This window comes from Stegastes partitus, unplaced genomic scaffold (genome assembly GCF_000690725.1).
Source record: "Stegastes partitus isolate 25-593 unplaced genomic scaffold, Stegastes_partitus-1.0.2 Scaffold171, whole genome shotgun sequence".
Lineage (NCBI taxonomy): Eukaryota > Metazoa > Chordata > Actinopteri > Pomacentridae > Stegastes > Stegastes partitus.
Window position 1 is genome coordinate 52,144 of NW_007577902.1, and position 20,287 is coordinate 72,430.

Here is a 20,287-nt window from a genome sequence, read left to right on the forward strand (position 1 = left end):
TTAAACTAGACCTGTTTGGGGTTATAATGGTGAAGTTGTGACTCTTCTGTGGCGCTCACCTTGGGATGTCATTCACGCAGCATCACAACAAACATCAGTGCAGTAAAGGCCGTGATAAATAATGGACGTGCATTCTAAAATCTGAATGCAGTGCGTGTGTGTAAACTTGCATGTGTGTCAGTTGACTAGTCCTCCTCCTGGCAGGTTAGTATTCTCAGGTAGTCACTTGGCCACTGGCTGATGCGCGGGGTCGACGTGATGGATAATTGTGAAATCACATTATTATCATGTCGCAAAGATGGCTCATCATTGTAGCTGCTGGTGACATGCTAATTTTAGCTCTTCCACCATTGCCACCAACAGCAAAACAAAGCCAGGCCCTAATGACATAAATGTAATGTCCACCTCTGTGGAAATGGGTGGTTTTGAAAAATCAGACAGCATGCTATTAAAACAAAATCATAGCTGGCAGCCCGTTGGCTTGACATTGTTGTGAAGCTGGTTGTTCAAAGTCAGCGAGGGAGGAGGGTTTTAACAAAGCGATGGAAAGAGAAAGGCGCCGGCAGAGAGCAAGCCACAGATCAAATGGGACATGGAGCAACCCAAAGAGGTCAAATGAATGGAAAGGAGGAAATAGAAAAAAAGTGTCAGTCAGAAACATACAGGGTGAACTAAATGAAAGAGCAGGGCAAAAGTTGTTGTGGGCTAGCTGACACCACATTGTGAACAGCTGAGAGGAGCAGCCCACAGCAGTCAGTTGTCATTGGCCAAAGATGAAAGCTATGTGGCTGGGAGTGGAGTACTCCACTAGTGTTAATTTTAGGGAGCCCACCCCAGCTTGCAGAAGAGCATGAAGGCAACCTTTACTCACATGTCTAAATTTAAGAGGGGAGGCGAGGAAGCCAGACTCCGGGTCTCTAGACAGGCCCGCTGGTCAAATGTAGGAGGAGCCTGTTTCTGCAGATCTTTCTTTTCTTTTCTAAGCCACTTAGGTGCGAGCTCAGTGGGTTTTACCACAAGCAGTCAGTGCACGGTATCATAGAAAGACATTGTTTACATTTAGAACAATCCCAGACATTGTTGTACTAATAATCTCATATTGTTGAAACTGTAACATTTAACTAAATGAAAAAAAGACTACATCGCATGTTCACAAAGACAATATATTTGTCATTTAACAGGGCTCAAGTGCAGTGTTACATAGCAAATCTTTAACTAAAAATCTCTCCGTATGTGGCTGTGTATATTCATCAGGAATATCCAGCCACATTTCTGAAAGTTCTTAAAGTATTGTGGTAAATCTGATTTCTGTTGTTTGTTGGTACTGTATACAACTTATTTGATGAAGTTGCATGCTAATCATGCTGAATTCCTTGAAAGGAATATTATAGCAACAAACACATTGTCATGAAATTACCTTAATATGTACATGTCAGTGCTGTACAAACCAGTAGCATTCATTTACCTGCCATGTGCAGCTCCACCCAATCTCCACCGCTGCCTCCCGCAGGTCAGCTGAGTGACAGGCTGCCAGCTGGAAGGTGCGGAACTGTGTCTGACATAAAAAAAAAATGAAATAAGAAAGGTAGAAATGGGAAGGGAATAAGGGTTGTGTAGGAGTCTGGGACATATTGGTGGTTATTTTTGCTACTATATGTCAAATATGTTTGTTCAGCAGTCATGTCAGTAAGAGGTATTTCAGACTAGAGTGAAACTTTAAAGTATGTGACAAGAGCAAGGCAAATGACAAGGAGATATAATGCTGGAAAGGTTACTGTGAGCGTATCTTGTTGCTGTTGTTGGCCATCCCCTCCTTTGGCTGCCCTAAGATCAGACTTAATGGTGTGGAAGGTAAAAACAATGTTTAACCATCCCTTACATCAAGTTATTTTATCTCCATATTGATTTGAACATCTGCTATCTAAATGTACCTTTGTCCTTTTGGTGCCAAAGTTGTTTTGACACCAATGTCATCCCCTTTTCACTCCCACACCAATGTTACTATCATTCTCTGGCTGACTCAAAGAAACAAAGCTCCTTTGCCTTCTTGTCAAACCATTTACAAGGTGGAACTGCAGTTTGTAAATTGGAAGTGCATTGATGAGCTGTTTGCATGATATGTAGCCAACCTATGTCAGTTTTAATGAAGCTCAAAGTTCACTGTCCTGGCAGTCACTGCTGAAGTCTGAAACATCTCCCTGCATTAGCTTTTCAATTCCATTAGTTTTATGATTGGCTCAGCTTCCCATTGCTGGTGTGGTATATACTGTAATTTAATGTTAGTTTTTGCCATATTACCTTTCAGTATTTAGCAACTTTATTATCTTTTTACTCCTCAATTTTGTGCCTATCATTTGGAGCTATTCTGCGCACTAGACCAGGTAATGGTTGGTGTCAAGTCTTTAAACCCATCACATAGCTGATTCAGATAATAAGTCTGCTGTTTGTGAATTGGTACTAGTACTGTGGAGTTCTCATGCAGTGAAAGGAGATTATAGAGCAATTCAATTCATAATAGTTACGGCAGTATAAACTGGGGACAAAGGTAACCTTAAGGTTAGAGAAGCAGCTTGTGACTGGAAAGTATTCAGAATTAATCCTCCAACCAGCTGGAAAAGCTTGGATTGGGGTGAGTGTGAATGACAGTGAATGCTAGAATATTCAAATTGGCATTCAGAACCACATATTAACAGCTTATATCATAATTACATTAAATAAGTGCGTTGCTAACAATTATACTGTAGATATGTATTTGCTTTGGTTGTGAGCTTGTTCTGCATAATGATTTTCATTGAAAATCTTCTTTTGAAATATGACGACTATGTTAACTCTCAAAGTTGTTTGTGCTTAGTTTTCCTGGCAGCTGTTTGTAATAACCTCCAAGTACATGTCGTTCCTGTCACTGAGTCTCATCCATATAGGCAATGTTTTTTTTTCACAGGATCACTTGCTGCTGACTTATTTCAACAGAGCTGTCCTGTTTATTAAAATTTTGGGATTGCAATAGTACGGGACAGTCTTTTATTTTAAATTAAATATCAGAATATTAACAGAAAGCCCATAAGAATTGCAGCTCAGAGTTGTACTCTGCTAGGGTCTATATGTACTAAAAATTAATATCTTGGTATCAACACTTAGGATAACACAAACTCCAACACAAAACCTTTGTGTTTCACATATGCTTAATTAATAGAGAACTTTTTTTTAACATTTATCCTTCAGGGTTGATAAGTCATTGCTCATTATGGGTAACTACCAGACAGTGCTTTGAGCTGGACACAGTTTGAGTCCATAGAGTGATAAGTACAGATACAGAGAGGTAGCTACATCAATCCCACATTGCACAAACGTGATGACACCAACAATCAGAACATTGTGGAACATCGGATTTGATAATCGGTAACACCGATAATTGGTCAACACCTTATAATGTTGATATTAATAATAATAGTGACAATAATCATAACACACCTGTATGTACTCTATACGAGGTGTGTCAGAAAAGTTTCAGGACTGGTGTCGAAAAGATGTATTTCAAATCCAAACTACAAGTTTTCCCCTTCAAAGTAATCCCCCTGGGGTCTAACACACTTTCCCAGCCTTCGCCACGCCACCATGCACCCCTGGAAGGATTCTTCTGGGATCCTCCGTAGCTCCATCGTCACAGCAATCTTGATGTCGTCTACGTCTTCAAAATGGGTTCCCTTGATGACCCCCTTGAGCTTGGCGAAGAGGAAAAAAATCCCACAGAGCCAGGTTGGGTGAGTCGGGAGGTTGCTCCAACACGGCAATGTTCTTCTCAGCCAGGAGCTGTCAGATGCTAAGGGCATTGTGAAGCAGCCACAACTTGTCCTGCACAACTCTCGCCTCTTCTCGCGCATTGAACGAAACAAACGCCACAGGATCTCTTTATAGACGTGCTGGTTGATCGTCTGAAGGGGAAAACTCGGAATTTTCAGCTCCGGTTTAAAATATATCTTTTGTGACACCAGTCCTGGAATTTTTCTGACACACCTCGTATGTTCCTGTGACAAACTCAGTTGGATTTTACATAATTAAAGAGTAAAAACAGTTAGTGATTTGGGTGAATTTTAAGCTTTTGGCCACTTTAAAATGTCTATCACCACATCATAATTCAGAAACTCAGCAAGTGCAGAGCGTAGCCTCACCTCTCATACTCAGTCATGCAGTAAAATACTCTTTGATGCCACATAGAGGTCAAGAAGCTGGTAAATTCCTCTTTCTAAAGTTTACACTTTCTAAAACTCTGTTAAAACTTAGTGTGATTGACATTCATAGTAGTTTTTATATTAAGATTACAAGACAGTTGCTTCCAATGGAAGACACATGAGGTAAATGGGAAAGAATCACCCAGAAAAACACCCTGTGGAAGATGCATTTAAAATTAATTAAATGTAATCCTCTTTTAGATAATTTCTCACTAGCTTGAATGCCTCTGGCCCAGCTGACATTAATGATGATATTTCTCGGGAAGAGTGGAGGCCCACAGCAAGAGGTACATCCATCAGCTTACGAGCTGACCTTCATTTAACGAGAGAGGGAGAGGGAGGGAGAGAGCGAGAAAGAGAAGTTAGTACAGGAGGGCAATAGCTGCTGTCTGTCTGTCCTCATATGCTCTTGTAACTACTGCTTAGGTAACTGAAGTGGCTTTAAATGAGTGCAGTGTTGGAATCAATAGGTGTAGTGTATAGGGTGTTTTGTTCTGAGTTACAGCTACTAACCAGCCACTCATTTTTTTTAGTTTTACAACTCACAAACTATACAGTCTGGTATGGAGTCACAGTGAATATTATGACATTTTCAACCAGTGCTGCATTTGCCAAGGTATGAGAAAGAATACATAATTTGATTTTGTCAGAATACACTCTTGGCACAGGCCCTTGCACCTTGTATGGATTGTGTAAGTGGGAAAGAATTTAATTCCAAACTCCTTTATGAAGCTAATTACGGCCAAAATGTGAGTGTTTCAATTGCACTTTGCAAAAATGAGCATATGTAACTATGTCGCATAATTATAAGATGAAACACCATGATTTTTTTCTGTCGTCATTCAGGTGGCAAGGAAAACAAGATGCCAATCCTCATCTCCAAAATTTTTAAGGGCCTCGCTGCTGACCAGACTGAGGCACTGTATGTTGGTGATGCCATACTGTCTGTCAATGGTTATGACTTGCGTGAGGCCACACATGATGAGGCTGTTCAAGCACTGAAAAAAACTGGCAAAGAAGTCATCCTTGAAGGTAAGATATTTTTCATTCAGAAAAAAAGAATCCACAATACTCTCTGCAGTTTTCCTTCCTTTCATTGTCTTCTCTCTGCTTTGCCTTTGCTTTGTCTAAATATGTTCAGCAAAGTGAGAAAAGACTTACCTACAAGACACAAAATGTGTCAAATGTCTCTGTTGGATGATAAAAAAAACACCACCACCACATTCATATTTCTAAACAATATAACCCTCAGAATAGCGAGAGGAAAAAAACGACAGAACCCTTCCACCTACCCCAGATACATAGATGGAAACGATGGGAACATTTGGTACCTTGATATGCTTTGATGCATTTCTCCAGCCCTGGTTGATTTGTCCTTAAGGGCAATGTATGACGAGCTGAGAAAGACAATCTATTAAATCAGAACTTTGATCATACTTCCTTGGAAATATCCAAGTAATGAGTTGAACTGAAACAGCAAGAGGAAACCAAAGACTCAAAATTCAATAATATTGTTGTGGCTCACACCTCTGAGCATCTCAGCATGTTAATGAGCAGACTGCCTGAACATCAAACACTTTTGACACTGATAGGAAGTTAAGTTCATGTCAGAACTTAGAACTATGGAGAAATTATGGGGTAAGACTTGGTATGCATAGGAAGATTTGCACTGGACGCAGCAGGTGATTTTCTTCCCTCTTGCTGTCACTCTTATATGTGTGCTGCAAGAACAAACGTATAGTATCTCACATTTCTTTTCTATCGACTCATTTGATGGGTGTGTTCATGTGTGTGTCTGTCTGAGAGCAGGTGTTAAACAACACGGTGAATGTGAGATTTGATCTTTAACTGTGAGGACACAAGCCTTTCTCTTGCAAAAATTTTTGCCTCACAGGAATTTGGCATCTCCAACCGGGCTGATTTTAAATCCAAGGGCTGAATTGCAAATTCACTATAAATACACAATGTCTAAAGGCAAAGGTTAGGCAAGGTTTTGTACTTGGATGATGTTATTCAAAATATGTTTTCATCAAATGCCATAAAACTTTACACTTTTTGTTCTTGTTATTTTTTCTATTGATTGGTAAATTCTTGTTGTGTCAAAGTCCGTGTTTTGAAAAACAGCTTCTCCACAGACTCAAAATAGAGGCTAACATTTATTTTCAGTGATGTGAGTCAGACACCTTACGTTGCAGATGCTCTCAATGTATACTTCAAGATGAAAACCTAATTTGTGCTCTCTTTAGGAAGTGCAACAAACAAACCCCAGTAGTTATGTATTTCCAAACCTAAAAATGCGATTTAAAAGCAGGTTCCATACACTATATGAAGGGAAGTGAAGTTACCAGTTTTCCATTTCACAGCATTTCTATGGGTTAACTTGCACAGTGGGCCAGCTTCAGTAACTTCAGTCAGCAGAGCAGATCCAGCTAGAGCTACAGCCAGGGGAAATCATCGCAAATCCCCCTGTCTTACTTGTCCACAGTCAGGCAGAAAAGTGTTGATATCAGACGGCTCAACCAGTGCTGCTCTGTGATCCGTCATGTCAGGAATCATTTCATGGGTTTCCCTTTCCCCCGAGGACCTGATAGAGGAGTGAAGAGACGAAAGAGGCTTGAAGCTCACTGAGGGGAGTGGGCTGTGTGTGTGTGTGTGTGTGTGTGTGTGTGTGTGTGTGTGTGTGTGTGTGTGTGTGTGTGTGTGCGTGCATGGGCATTTTTTGATGTCCAGCAATTTTTTTGCTTGTGTTTGTGTGGACGTCTGTCTGACCTGGAGATTGCAGGACTGCAGGATGCATATCTGTAGTGAGAAGCTTTGGAGTATTTTTAGGGAGCAGACGTTTTTTGTTTTTGTTTTTTTAAAAAACGTTTCTTGGTCAACACTTCAGGGCTGTGCGCTTTCCAGCTGCAGTTTTTAAGATTTAGATTTTGTTTCAGAGCTATTTGTGCATCATAAAAATGCTTGTAAATACAGATGACATGAAGTTCAAGCGCAGTGTTTATTTTGGTTTTGGCATTTTATCAAGATTCTCCGAAACACAGTTAGAAACAAACTCCTTCTTGGCACCACTACAGTGTTAAAGGCCAGGGTAACAGTCTTTCTAACATGTGCACAGCAACAAACAGCCACCACTGCTATGCTCACGGCAGTTTTCAGCGCTCTGTGAAATTCATAACACAGACGGCCTTGACTGAGATCAAGGAGAAACTGCCTCCATCACATTAAAATATCAGGAATATGTGAACAGTAATGCTTGAATCTGTCAGATAAGTACTTTTGCAACATTTAAGGGAGCTGTATTATAAGCTTGGTTGGCGTTCAGCATTGCCATTTTCTTTTTTTTTTGTATTATAACAGATATCTGCTCATTTGGATTATTGCAATTTGATTGTTGCAGCAGAACATGCAAGATATTAATACCAAGCACTGCCTCTTAGCTTTACCAGTATATACAAGGTGAAGAATGCTTGGTTTTGTATTTTTTCATTAAGAGTGCACTGGCAAAAAATCTTCAAAATTATCTACATGCATAAGATAAAATATTAGAAAACAATCAAACTGCTTAGAAGATGGATTTTTGTTAGGGGGAAAGGTTTCCAGTTGTACATATGTGGCACAGCTGGAAACAGTTTTGCAGTTGTTCACTTTATCGATTTTTAATAAATCATATAATTTTAATGGGCCACACAGTTGCTTAGCAGCCAACGGTGCAGGGAAAGGGCAGCACCGGGCAGCTCCTAGGTGTGAGCGTGAATGTGTGTAAAAACCTTTTGTGCATAGTCAGTCTTTGTGGGGAAAAAAACAACAACTAGAGACTTACTTTACCTTACTGTCGCACCTTACATGAAAATGGTGATGGAATAATCAATGAGTGTGTATAGGAGAGAGGACATGAGAGGGTCAGATAAATATAACAGACCAGATGAAACCATAAAAGCACAGCTGCCTTCATTTCCTCCCTCTCAGCGACATTTACAGCCTGACTGTGTGTATTTCTGAATGGCTGTGTTAGCACATGTGTTGTGTCCATACCTGTGTGCTTGTGTTTTTGCTGTCCCTTTGAATGTATAAGAAAGTTTCCTTGTATTTTTATGTGCGAATAGAAAGGAAGGGAAGAGAGAGGAATAGAACAGCTCAACAGTTGCTCATTCACACATCTCATTTGGGGTTGCTGCCACCGTAAATGATAAGCTTTATATCTCAGTTTTGTAAAATGTTAATTGTGTGAACATAATGAATCAACTAGACATAGCTCTGTGGAGCAAAAGTAAACAAATATGAAGTGAGAAAACAAGAATTAATCTAAGGGACTGCAGCCATGTGACACATGGATGAGCAGCAGCGTGTATCTCTGATCTCTCAACTGTCCCGCTGTGTTTCTACCCAGTTTTTATCTGGATTCTACTGTAACTGAAAACACATCGATCATTGCAGCCAGCTTGTCAGCCAAGGCGAGGCCCGTTCCACTACTGTATGTACACACACACACACACACACACACACACAAAGGTATAAGACTGGGTGTGTGTCTGTGATTGTTTGTGTGTGTGTGAAAGAAAGGGTGGAGGGTAGAGACAGTTCAGTGGTAAAGCTGTTCCCCGGGCAACCAAGGTCTGTCAGAAAGGTACATGTACAAAGAAAGTACACAACCACATTCTAAGCATGCTGCAACACATGAAAATGTACACACATGTACATGTGCAAAAGGTGTCAAGCAGAGAGGAGGACGAAATAGGCTGCAGAGGACAGGTCAGGACACTGAGGTAAGTGTGAATGTGGAGGCCACATTGTCTGTGTGAGTTTTTTCATAGGGGCCAAGTGTATTTCAGTGTGTGTCTGCGTGAATGCTATCCATGTATCCAAGAAGTCAAAATGCTGGTACACCATGTTTTGTAGTGCAGGAGAAGAATGTAACGCTCCACTGGCCACAGTGATGGACAAGGAAAGGGGCACGTACTAACTGAACAGACATTAAGTGTTGCAATAAATGGTAAACTCCTGAAAACAAGGAGAAAACATTGCAAAAATCAAGTTGAACTTTGCATACTGGTGTTCCGATCGTATTCCATGGCAAATTTAGACCATCTTCATGACAGAGCCAGTGATGGCCAGGCCAAGTGGAGTGTCACAATTACACCAGCACAAACAAGTGATCGGTATGGTGACAATGATCAATGTTGGGTTACCGATGGCATTCTTAGCCATATAGTTTAGTCGTTAGGGGCCACGGTATGCTTGAAACAAGTTAGTTTGCATAACTGAGTCTGAAACAGGGCTTCCGTTATAGAGAGGGGAAACTATTTAAATGGGGTTAATGGTGTACAGTCCCAGACAATCTGTCCTCAGTGGCATTCATGGTATTGGACTTGAAAAAATTTGTAAAATAATTTTCTTTTCCTTTCTCGCTTACCAGAGTACAGTAAAGATACAATTCTGATCTATAGTCTATATTCTAAAATGACTGAAAATTCCCGTGGTGGAAGCTCTCACCACTTGGCACTCAAAAAGACTGAAAGCTGCCATTAAAAGTACATTTTGGCCTTGGTGCGACTGGAAGGTTTGACGTTCTTGTTCCATGCAGTTGGGTCCATGTTTGTTCTGGGTATGGGTATTAGCTCAATGTCAGCCTGAATTTCAGCAAAACTTGGATATCCAAAGGGACACAATTTTCTGTATGTCTTTGCAAATGTATGTGTGCACAAGAGGCAGTGAGGGACAGAATGAGAGAGAGCTCATTGCCTCTGCCAAGACTTTTCTGGACACTGCCGGTTCTCTCTGTCCTCTCCTTTTCATTAAGGTAGTTGTGCTCAGGCTCAGTGCACACACACACACACGGATTAAGCAGGCTTAGTTATGGAAGCTCTATGGTTGCAGTCTTTCCCTTGTCTAAATTTCTTTTAGCAGGGAGGGCGTATGTTTTGGACATGTGTTGTTAGCGGTGTCAAGTCTTCTGATTTCTGTCATCCCTTCTGGACTGTTGGCCAATAAGCATGAACTATTGATTCACTTTGTACAAAGTCTAGTGTGTTTGCATAAAGCATGCCCCTTTTAAAGCCAAAATAAGACTGAAGCATATATTTCACTCTGTCAGGTAATTAAGTAAAAAATAACATTACTTAATATGTTGATGTAAACAAAAGATTGAACTTTCTAATCTGTATTTAACTTTACTTGACAGATGTATCATTTTGGATTACAGTGATTTGCACCAAGGAGAAAAAAAAAACATTTTATCTGCTGACGTATGTAATCTCACTAGCTGATTACTTCAACAAATATGGTTAAAGCAGAAAGATAATGTCTTTATATGCACTGCAATAGCGTGGTTACTCAACAACTTAAGTATAAACAACGTGTCTGTAGGCTGATTCAGTCGACTTGTTTACATGACGGTTAAAAAATCAGCTCATTCGAGAAAGCCAACTGTAACCCTGTTTCATAAGTGCATAGACACACTGTCATATAACATATGTTTGTTTGACAGATAGATTGTTTGTTTAAGATAGAGTCTTGTAATGAATTTTTGTAAGTTGGAGTTTATTATTCTCCACCGCACTAATGACCAATTAAGGAAAAAGTTAGAGAGAGAGCAGCACACTCATAATTAAGATGCAGTGTTCCTATTTCTAAAACTATAGCTCAACTTTTAGTCACATTTTTGCCTTCCTCATGGAAAAAACACCATGTGGCATAGGACAGGTGTTTCCACTCAAAGATCTCACAGGGTAAGCAATGTGAACATAGACCAAGAAGACACAGAAGATACTTTAGCAAAGACAGGTCTGTAGAATATACTGCTTAAGTTGAATGTTTGCATTAAACCACCTTTTTTTTTTTAAAATCTGCAACTTTCTGATTTCCTGATTCCTAGAATGTGGACATTTGAACATTGCAGGCCTGTCTTGGCACTGAATCACCTCTCTATGCGATCTGTTTCTATGCTCATGTTGATTGCTCACTAATTCGAAGCACCTGTTCTGTACGCTGTATATATGTCACTCAAAATGGCATGCAGGGTTTGTTTTTTGTTTTGTTTTTTTAAATTCCTAGAGAAAGCAATGTGTGCTAAAAGACGAATGTGTGTAATGAAAAATAAAAGTTTATGCAGTTTTAAGTGTGCGAGCCTCTCTTTTGTCTTAACTCTAAGACAGCATCTCAATGTGTGTGCATTTTTAGCCACATTCTCTACACAGTATCACCTGTGCCAGGGACCAAGAGATAATTATTAGTGACAGCCTCTGTTGAGTTATGTGTTGCTGCACTGTTTAGACTGTGCCTTTCTGCAGGCTATATTTTGTGAGTTCCATTACCTCTTAAGTAACCCCAGTAGACACAGAGTTCGCCCACTGCCATGACTGTATTTAATAAGTGTGGCTGCAGTGACTGCATCCTTTCTCCGATTAATACTTGCTTTAAAGAGTAAGCATTCCATATGCACTAGCAGGGATGTGTTTCAGGAGTGCCTGAGTTGAGACTTCAGTTGAAGAAGTCAGTTTGTGTTTGTGATTAAAAAAAAAATTTGCTGAAAGATGCTTTGTCTTTTACAAACAAGAGCTAACCCCAAAACCAACAGACCAGGGGTTCCATTACAATATGTTCTGCTGAATTTGTATTAATACATGAAAATTAATAATCATGGATTCATTTTTGATTCGTTGAGTTGAGTTAAATGCACACTTTGAATATAGTTGTTACTGTTGGAGTTTGTTTGCATTCGAGAAAAGCCATTATCTGTTCTCCCAGTGTAAAGTAGAAACTTTAATCTGTAGCAGTTACAATTCAGATCCAGTCTTTTCTGTGTTGTGAATATCTGTGTTGTGAGCATGTCTTCTGTATAGGTTTTCTGTATGTATGGAAATCAATAAACACCATAACTGGTGCAGACAGGACCACTGCAGGTCAAAGTGAGTGCATTTGTACTGTATACAAGTTGTGAATTAGCCCTCAACTGCAGTGTGCAGTCCCTGTTGAACACTATGTTACACCCATTTAGCTTTTGTCATGCAGCTTGTCCCTAAAGAGCATTATCATGATATTAAACAAATTTTACTTGGGCTATTATCAAGAGTATGACTTGGAACAGTGTAGCCCTTCAGAAGGCTTTAGAGTGCAGGCTAGCAGTTTGAGCTACAATTTGCTTTGATGGCTAAAAATCCTATCTCTTATCTACAAATCAAGCACTTCAAGGACACATGTGAATGTAGCCCCTCAAAAGAAGATACATATAGTCTTTTAAAGCAAGGCCAGCAGAGATATATACTCTGGCCCTATCTTCCTACACTGATTCAAGTATGGTTAAGTGACTGATTTATGGAATATAATGACTTTGGGGAGTAAGATTCAAAGCCGCTCATTGGAACACAGCATTCTGCTGCTAAGACTCTCTGTACTATTCATTCTTTGTCTGAAGTTCTTTTTGTAGAATTTCAGGTTGTGTTATTGAAGCAGGATATCCATCAGCCTTGTTATTCGTTCACACACAATAAAATCTCTAAATAGACTATGCTCATGTATGCAAACACATGCACTTGCACAAGTTTTCACTCACACATACTAGTTCTCCCTGTCCTCCTGATCCAGAGGGTGACCAGTGTCTTTTTTTGGACCTGCGAGAAGTGAGATTTTCTTAATTCACAGTTTCAAACTGCAAATTCTCAGGTGGTTGTCTTTTGGCAGAGCTGCATCAGTTCAGTCACAAATGTGATAGTTGCCGTTTTTGTGTCTTAGCTAATCTATTCATCTGGTGGGTGGCAACAGCAGCAGCATGGCCCTGTTGTTTGGAGTGTTCTTCCCAGTATCCCTTTTGTTTCTTCATTTTGTGTTACTGGTTGCTTCAGGAATGCATGCCCTCTTCTGAGAATTTTCTGAAATGAAGTGGTACATTGAGAAATAGAAGGACTTGAGGTTTTATTTCTTTACCATTGTGCAATTTTCAACTGTTTTTCAACTAAGTTTTCATACATGCCTGGCTTTGACTTTCACCGCCCCCTAATGAAACATGTCTTGAAAACATTTGCACCATAGTGTCCATTAGACAGTGCTGCAAATCTGTTGCAAATAAAACTATTTCTCTCAAAATTGGAAGACCAATTTAAAGTTCTGGATTTGAAATGTCCTTTTTTATTTTTCCTTTTTTTCTGAAGTTGACCTGTCTGTCAAATATAATTGAAAGTTGAAAAGTGTATCTGCATGCGGAAATGTCCCAGTGTGGACCATGTAGAATCAAATATGGATGGTTTGCTGATGAGCCTGTGCACGATTCATAGACATATCGTAGATTTGACTATTTTATGAGATTCTTAACTAAGTGTTAATAGTGAGCGTGTATGCATGATTGGAGGAAACTGTTAACAGGGCTGTGATAATCCTGCTTTAAACAAGAGTGCAGTTATACAGTTGTGCCAGTAACATGCATGTACTTTATCACCTAATTAAACTTTCTGACTCTTGCTCCTGTGACAGAATAATTACTACTTTGAAAGTAATTCTTTCCCCTGTACCCCAACTGAATCCCTCATCCCTGCAGTTGCTTACTACCTATTGGATCTTTGTTCTCTTTGTTCTCCTCTGTTCTGCAACTGACTTCTATAATATGAGAGAGATGATAGATTTTCTTGTAGTTGAAGGTGCACTATTATCTAGATGTGGAAGTGTTTGTAGAGCAGGTTAGTACACCGAGTAGCTGGCGTTAATTGGGAACAACCCGAAATTCGATTCAATTTTTGTGGTTTGGTCGATTGTTGTGGATTCCAGGTAACCCTCATCCTTGATGCAGGGCAATCTCATTTCTAGTGAGAGTTTCTTTTTCTGTTATTCATTTCATTTCATTCAAGAAAGTAAATGTGGAAAGTGTTTGTGAGTGTGAGTCTGTATATTTTCCAGTGTGCAATAACAAGTTAGAGAAACAATGACTTGCCAGTTCTTCTCTGCTTACATTCCACTAATGGAAATTTGATACCAACAGACGCAAAGAAACATAACAGACACAAAGACACACAAAAATGAACTTTAAAGTGGCAACAGAGTGCTTCTCAACTCCTTGTAGCTTTTGCAAGTGATGTTACTGTTGTGGCTGCTGTCACAAAGACCAGATCACAGTCCGCTTTCCTCAGCCTTTTCGCTACCAGCAACACAGGATACAAAATGAGCACCACCTAGGACACACATAGGAATATGGCTACCACTCATAGCCAGGCTACTGCCCAAAGTATGAAACAACTGCAGGAAACCTAATTTGAATTAAAGCCGCAAGCGGCATTGGGCGAGTCCTTGCTTCTCGCGGCAGTGCGACTGAGCCAGTCGGTGTGCATATGTATTTAACACGCTCTGGCTGGGACTTGGAGCACACGTGTACAGTTTCAGGGAGATGGGAACACATAGGGCAAGGCAAGTTACACAGCACGTCCCATTTAACGGCGTTTTATGGCGTTTTGACGAAATTTTAGAGGCCGCCATTTTGACGCCATCAGACTTTTGCGGAGCGTTTTAATAACTTTTAATCACCACGTCCTGTAGATTGTGCTGGGCAAATTTCAGGTGTGTACGACGTTCCCCCTAGAAGGAGATAGAATTTGAAATTCTGATCATGTTTTTTTCAAATTGGCGGACTTCCTGTTGGGTTTAGGGTGTGGTGCTGATTGACTTTTTTGTGCGTCCTGACCTGCTACACCTGCCCACCAAATCTTGTAGGTGTAGGTGAAACGACCTTCCGACGGGACTCCGTTGACTGCCGAAAACACCACGAGAAAATGGCCAAAATGGCCATTGATCGAATTTCCACGCCATCATACTTTTGCGGAGCATTTTAATAACTTTTAATCACCACATCCTGTAGTTTGTGCTGGCCAAATTTCAGGTGTGTACCACTTACCCCCTCGGAGGAGATAGATTTTGAAAATGGCCAAAAATGGCCGATTTTCGGCCAAAAGCCGCCATTTTTTTTCAAAATGGCCAACATCCTGTTGAGTTTCAGGTATGTGTTCTTGAGACGTTTTTGTGCGTCACAAGCCAAATTTCGTGGCTCTATGTGAAAGTGTGTTCGGGGGCCCATTTTTTGTAATTTTGTAGGTGGTGCTGTTGAGCCATTTTTCTATTGAGGTATGTATTTCCCCCAAATGATAAAAAATTTCACGGGGTCTGATGTGTGTGCCAAGTTTTGTGCATGTGTGAGTCCGTTGAGGGCCTCAAAAACGCATTTCTTTGTACGGAATAATAATAATTTAAAAAAAAAAATTTTTAAAACCCTAGCAATTCCAATAGGGTCCAACGCACTGTTAGTGCTCGGACCCTAAGTAGTAACCCCAACCTCAGTGCTATGATGAAGGTGAGTAAAACACCAGATTGTATTCATTAGTACGCTGGTTCCATTGCTTATCAAGTAGTAATAATGACTGAATGTCTGATTTGACCCCCTTCAAATCTCCATTGTGTGACTGCCTGTCCAAGGTTCAGTCATTTGTTTTGTCTCACTTTCTAACACTCTCCCCCTTCTCCTTCTTTGCCTCCTCTGACTGTGGGGCTCTTTTCCTTTTGCCTGGGAGAGTTTCCACATTTAGTCTGTTTGTTCCATCATCCACCAATTCAGCTACCAGGGGAAAGTTACCGATAGAAAAAAACTGCTATCCTCTTCCTGCTTTGGTTGTGCAGTTGCAGATGCACTATTTTCCAGGGAGAATTTGTATTGAGACAGAATTGCATCGTAAAAGGGAGGCTGACAGGGAAACAGCACCAATAGTGTCATTGTGTAACCATTGCATTATTCAGTCAACATTTACTACAATGAAAAGTTGAAGCAAAAAAACTTGTCTATTGCTACTTTAACTTTTCGCCTTGCTCACATTGTGCGACATTGAACACACTTGGTGTATCTAAAAATAATGCTGACTTTGTGAAAGAGCACGTTTCCACTGTTGAGAGCAGCATATTAGAATATGTGGTTCCATATTCCTTCTTCACGCTGACCTAGATACGTTGATGATGTCCTGCCTTTTACCTGCAATGGTCTTCAATCCTGGTTGGAAACCCTTTAATTTAGGACGCCTATCTACTCACCAGATCTGGGCCAAGTTGTACTTTGAAAATACTTCTTGAGTTTGTTTTAGTGTCTTCAGGTGTGGGTCTTCCCAGGACACAAGAAGGTATGCGCTGTTATTGACAATGTATCTGGCACTTTGTAGAGAAATAAATCCCACCCATCTGCTGCCCCAATTCTTTAAACACTCACAAATGTAGCCCTCACTGAGGAAAGTCGAACATTTCTACTTCCTTGCTAAAGACTTACTGTGTTCCTTTCAAATGCAAGTTATTTGGAAAAATGCACACGAGTGGTACATGTATTGAATATAATAGTGTCATACCAGGATATTTTTTGCTTTCCCCTGCTTCTGTTGTTTGCGGTTATGTATGGTAAATGTGAAAAATAATGTTAGCATGGAAAGTAAATGATCAATTAGTAGCTGCCATTTTCTGAAATTAAAATACATCTAAATTTCATTTTTGTTAAACAAATGTACTTCCTCTATGCTTTACTCTTATAAACATGAGATAGAAACAGTCATTGAGTATTTAAGCAGCTAAGTCTGTTTTGGGTGTGTGTATTTTAATCAAAATGCCGTTTAATGTAACTAGAGAGCAATGTTTTCACTTCATCTTCAGCTGAAGTCTGGTTGTTCCGTAGCTGTTCCTGTTCTGAGTCTATGGTGTGTATCCCTGCTGTGAAACCTCTAACCCTGCGGACACAAAGCTTGGTTCTTCTTTCCTTCAGAGCTGCTGGCCCGTAAGGACATTGTGCTTACACTCAGCAAGGGAATGGATTAACCCGCAAAATAACATAGCTTTATTAAATCACAAATCTCCCTCAGACCCTTTCTCACTCTGTGGCGTCAAGTTTGCTTAACAAGCCCCCTATGAACCCCTCTGCCTGATCCTGGGCCCCTGATAAATTGCTGCCGCAGTCTTACTGCCACTCTCTCTCTTCATTAGAAACTCAGATTCCACTGAACCATCTCATACTATTGTGCAACATGTGTATGTTGGGGATGGATGGGGCGAAGAAGGGTTTTTGTATGCTACTGTTATATGTAAATGATAAGTAAATAATAATAATAAAATAAGTAATAAAATAAGGGAAAGCATATGTACATTAAGGCAAGCATAAACAAAACACATAAATTGCTTTTTCAGCATTACTGAAAACTGCTCATGTACCAGCCAAAATAACATTGACTTGTTAAATTTGGCTTAGCATTGAGCGTCAGTCTGTTTTTCACTATTCTTTTGTAACCTACGTTACTTTGCAATAACCTTTGTAAACTTTCCAAGCCCGCTGTTATTTAAAATTGAGAAGCTAATGTAAAAATCCCTTCATTTGCGTCAATACAAATAAAAACGAATTGTAAACAAGGTTGATAAGTTGTACAGCAAGTTGCTGCTTTGAATCACACTGAGAAAATACACACAAACCTATAAATGGGAAATTGAGTTTCTTTACATGTCAAGCAGCAAACTGAAAGAAATAGCTAGAAAGCAAAGTGGAAATGTCTGCAGCCGGACCTTCCGTTCACTCTGTTTTTGTCCTCTGCCAGATCCTGTTCAAGTTTCCTTCACTCTTACTTTGTTGAATTAGGATAATTAACTCTCCTGACACACCATGCAAAGTAATCAAATCTGTGCTTTGGCAGTGTGTGAATTAGTTTAAAAGTCTGATTCACTGTGCTCTGCCCACTTTCTCTCTCTTAGCCTCTCTCACACCATACCTAACACCATCCAATGCTGGCATTTAGCCATGATTTTAATAAGATGGGCAATAGGAATGATAAACTTGTCTAAATCATACAGAACAGGGGAAGTCTTCCCTGGCAGGCTGATGCTGCTAGAAAGACACACATTAATCAATGAAACACTGGGGACACTTAAAGTTGGCATTTACTAACTGTATATGACCTCACAGATCACTGAAAGGAGTCATTGCCATGCACTTTTTTTAATTTACATGTGTCCACATGCCTCAAAATGGGTACAAACGCCACTTGTGGATTTAGTGAGTCGATTTATAACTGAAAAAAAGATTTATATCATTTTCACACTCTACTTCAGTGCCATTTTGATATTTTTTTAGGCAGATTTAGTTTTTAACATGTCGTTTGTGAAATGAGAATCACTTAAAGCTGCTCCCACCAGTATCTTAATATTAATCATTGACATGACATACATGATGTTAAGTGTTGTTTGAAACAACATTCCGAACAACTAATTTCCCTATCGATCAAATGGAAATTAGGGGGCTGTCATTTGTTGGTGCTAGGGGTGGGCGGCTGTGTAATATCTACTAGTTGCACTGGTGAACCAGACATTTTCATTTAGGTGCACCCAGAGTTTGTTGTCGTGCCATTTGGTTGTGGGTGGCACAGTGCGACTGTTGTGCAAGCAGAGACCCATGCAGTTTGGAAAGGTACAGTGTTATCTAAGTTGTTTTCTGAAGCTACAATTTACAGATGTCCATGAAACGCCTCATATACAGACTATCAGTAGACATTATAATTTACTATTGTTGCATTAATGTCTCAGATGCATCAGTATAATTCATCAAAGGTCCCTAAACACCTCACATGCATTGTTAGACACCGTGAGGCAGCTGAGCACAGAGAAGCCTCTAGTCCCACATAGTTACTGCAGCATAGCAACTCAGACAGCTGTGTGGCCAAAATCATACTGAAAAAACTGAAATAAGGCAGTGTAACATCAGATTAACATCATATTTATCATTTAGTAATTTTTATCTAGCCCAGAGACGAGAAGAAATGCAACCAATTCAACTTTCTAGCCACACTTTTCAGATTGTTGGCCACATGTGCGACCAAAATGATTGCTGAGCCCTGAAAATGTCATTGTTGTGTTTACATGTTGTTTAGTTTCTCTTTAAATCAACAATGACACAAAGTATGCTAAAGGTAAAGGGTTCTGAATCCTTTTTGAATCCTGTATGTGCTAATATGAAATTGGCTAAAACTGCTAATATCATTGTGATACCAGTGCTGAATCTCTCATCCTTCTGTCTCTTCTTCCTCTTGCCCAATTTGCATCAACTGTTGCAAAACATGAAAGACATCTCTGTCTACATCTTATTCATGACTGGAAGGCTTATGAAATGGGCCCAGAAATGTCTTTTTTTTCTTCTTTTACCTCAGTTGACCTCAATGCAATAAATTAAAGTGGCGAGAGTACTGTCCGTTTTGTTAAGTTATTTATGCTGTTGTTTTGGCCCAATACATCTTTCCTTGGTGGTGTAACATTGGGACATTCTTTACTTGACATGGTTTACAGAGCCAGCAGCATGTTTCTGAGGTCGCTGACTGGCCAATGACATTCCAGCTGCTCCCACAGTAACCGGTAGTCAGGGGGAGGATGGGCTGGTATTTAGCTTTAGTGCATTGTTTGGTCTCCATCAAGCTATTGCCACTTTTGATTGCCAAGTCAAGAAACATGTTAGCAACTGCCTAACACATCAAGCTGCTGGTGTTCTGATTGGACACGGGGGGGGTTAATGTATATATATTCGGTAATCAACACAATGGTGAGTATTGGCTGAGTACAGTTTGAAACTAGTGACTAAGAAAAAACTTTTCAGACCTCAGTTAAGTGAATTGTATCAAAACTGAATTGGCTGAAAATGTCCGGTCAGGATTTGTGGGGTTCAATGTAAAAGTAAAGACTTTAGCAGGAAAAGCTTAGTGGCAGATCCTGCAGAAGAAGCAAAGAAACTCCACATGTGCACGTACACACACACACACACACACACACACACTACAAAAGTAGTTTCACTGGCTGCCAGATAAGCTGAAGTAATAACAGTGCCATCTCAGCTAATTTTAGCTCTGTATTGAATGTGCCGCCACTGGTATTCATGGCAACATTGCTGGCTTAGCTTAGCCATACATTCGGTCTGTCTGCTTTGCCTGTCTCACGCATTCATATTCTCTTTTCTTACTCCTGATCTCCTTTTTCTTCCTGTCTGTCTCTTTTCCATGTTGTTCATTCTATTTCTCGTCCCGCTTCAATTC

General features: G+C 40.0%; 1 protein-coding gene across 1 annotated transcript in view; it reads left to right on the forward strand.

Moving 5' to 3' along the window:
• snta1 (syntrophin, alpha 1) overlaps nt 1-20,287 on the forward strand; it is a 33,425-nt gene that overhangs the window by 2,233 nt on the left and 10,905 nt on the right. Inside the window, exon 2 of the mRNA XM_008279818.1 lies at nt 5,076-5,261. Within this exon, the coding sequence (XP_008278040.1) occupies nt 5,076-5,261 (186 nt within the window). The remainder of the gene's footprint in view (nt 1-5,075; nt 5,262-20,287) is intronic.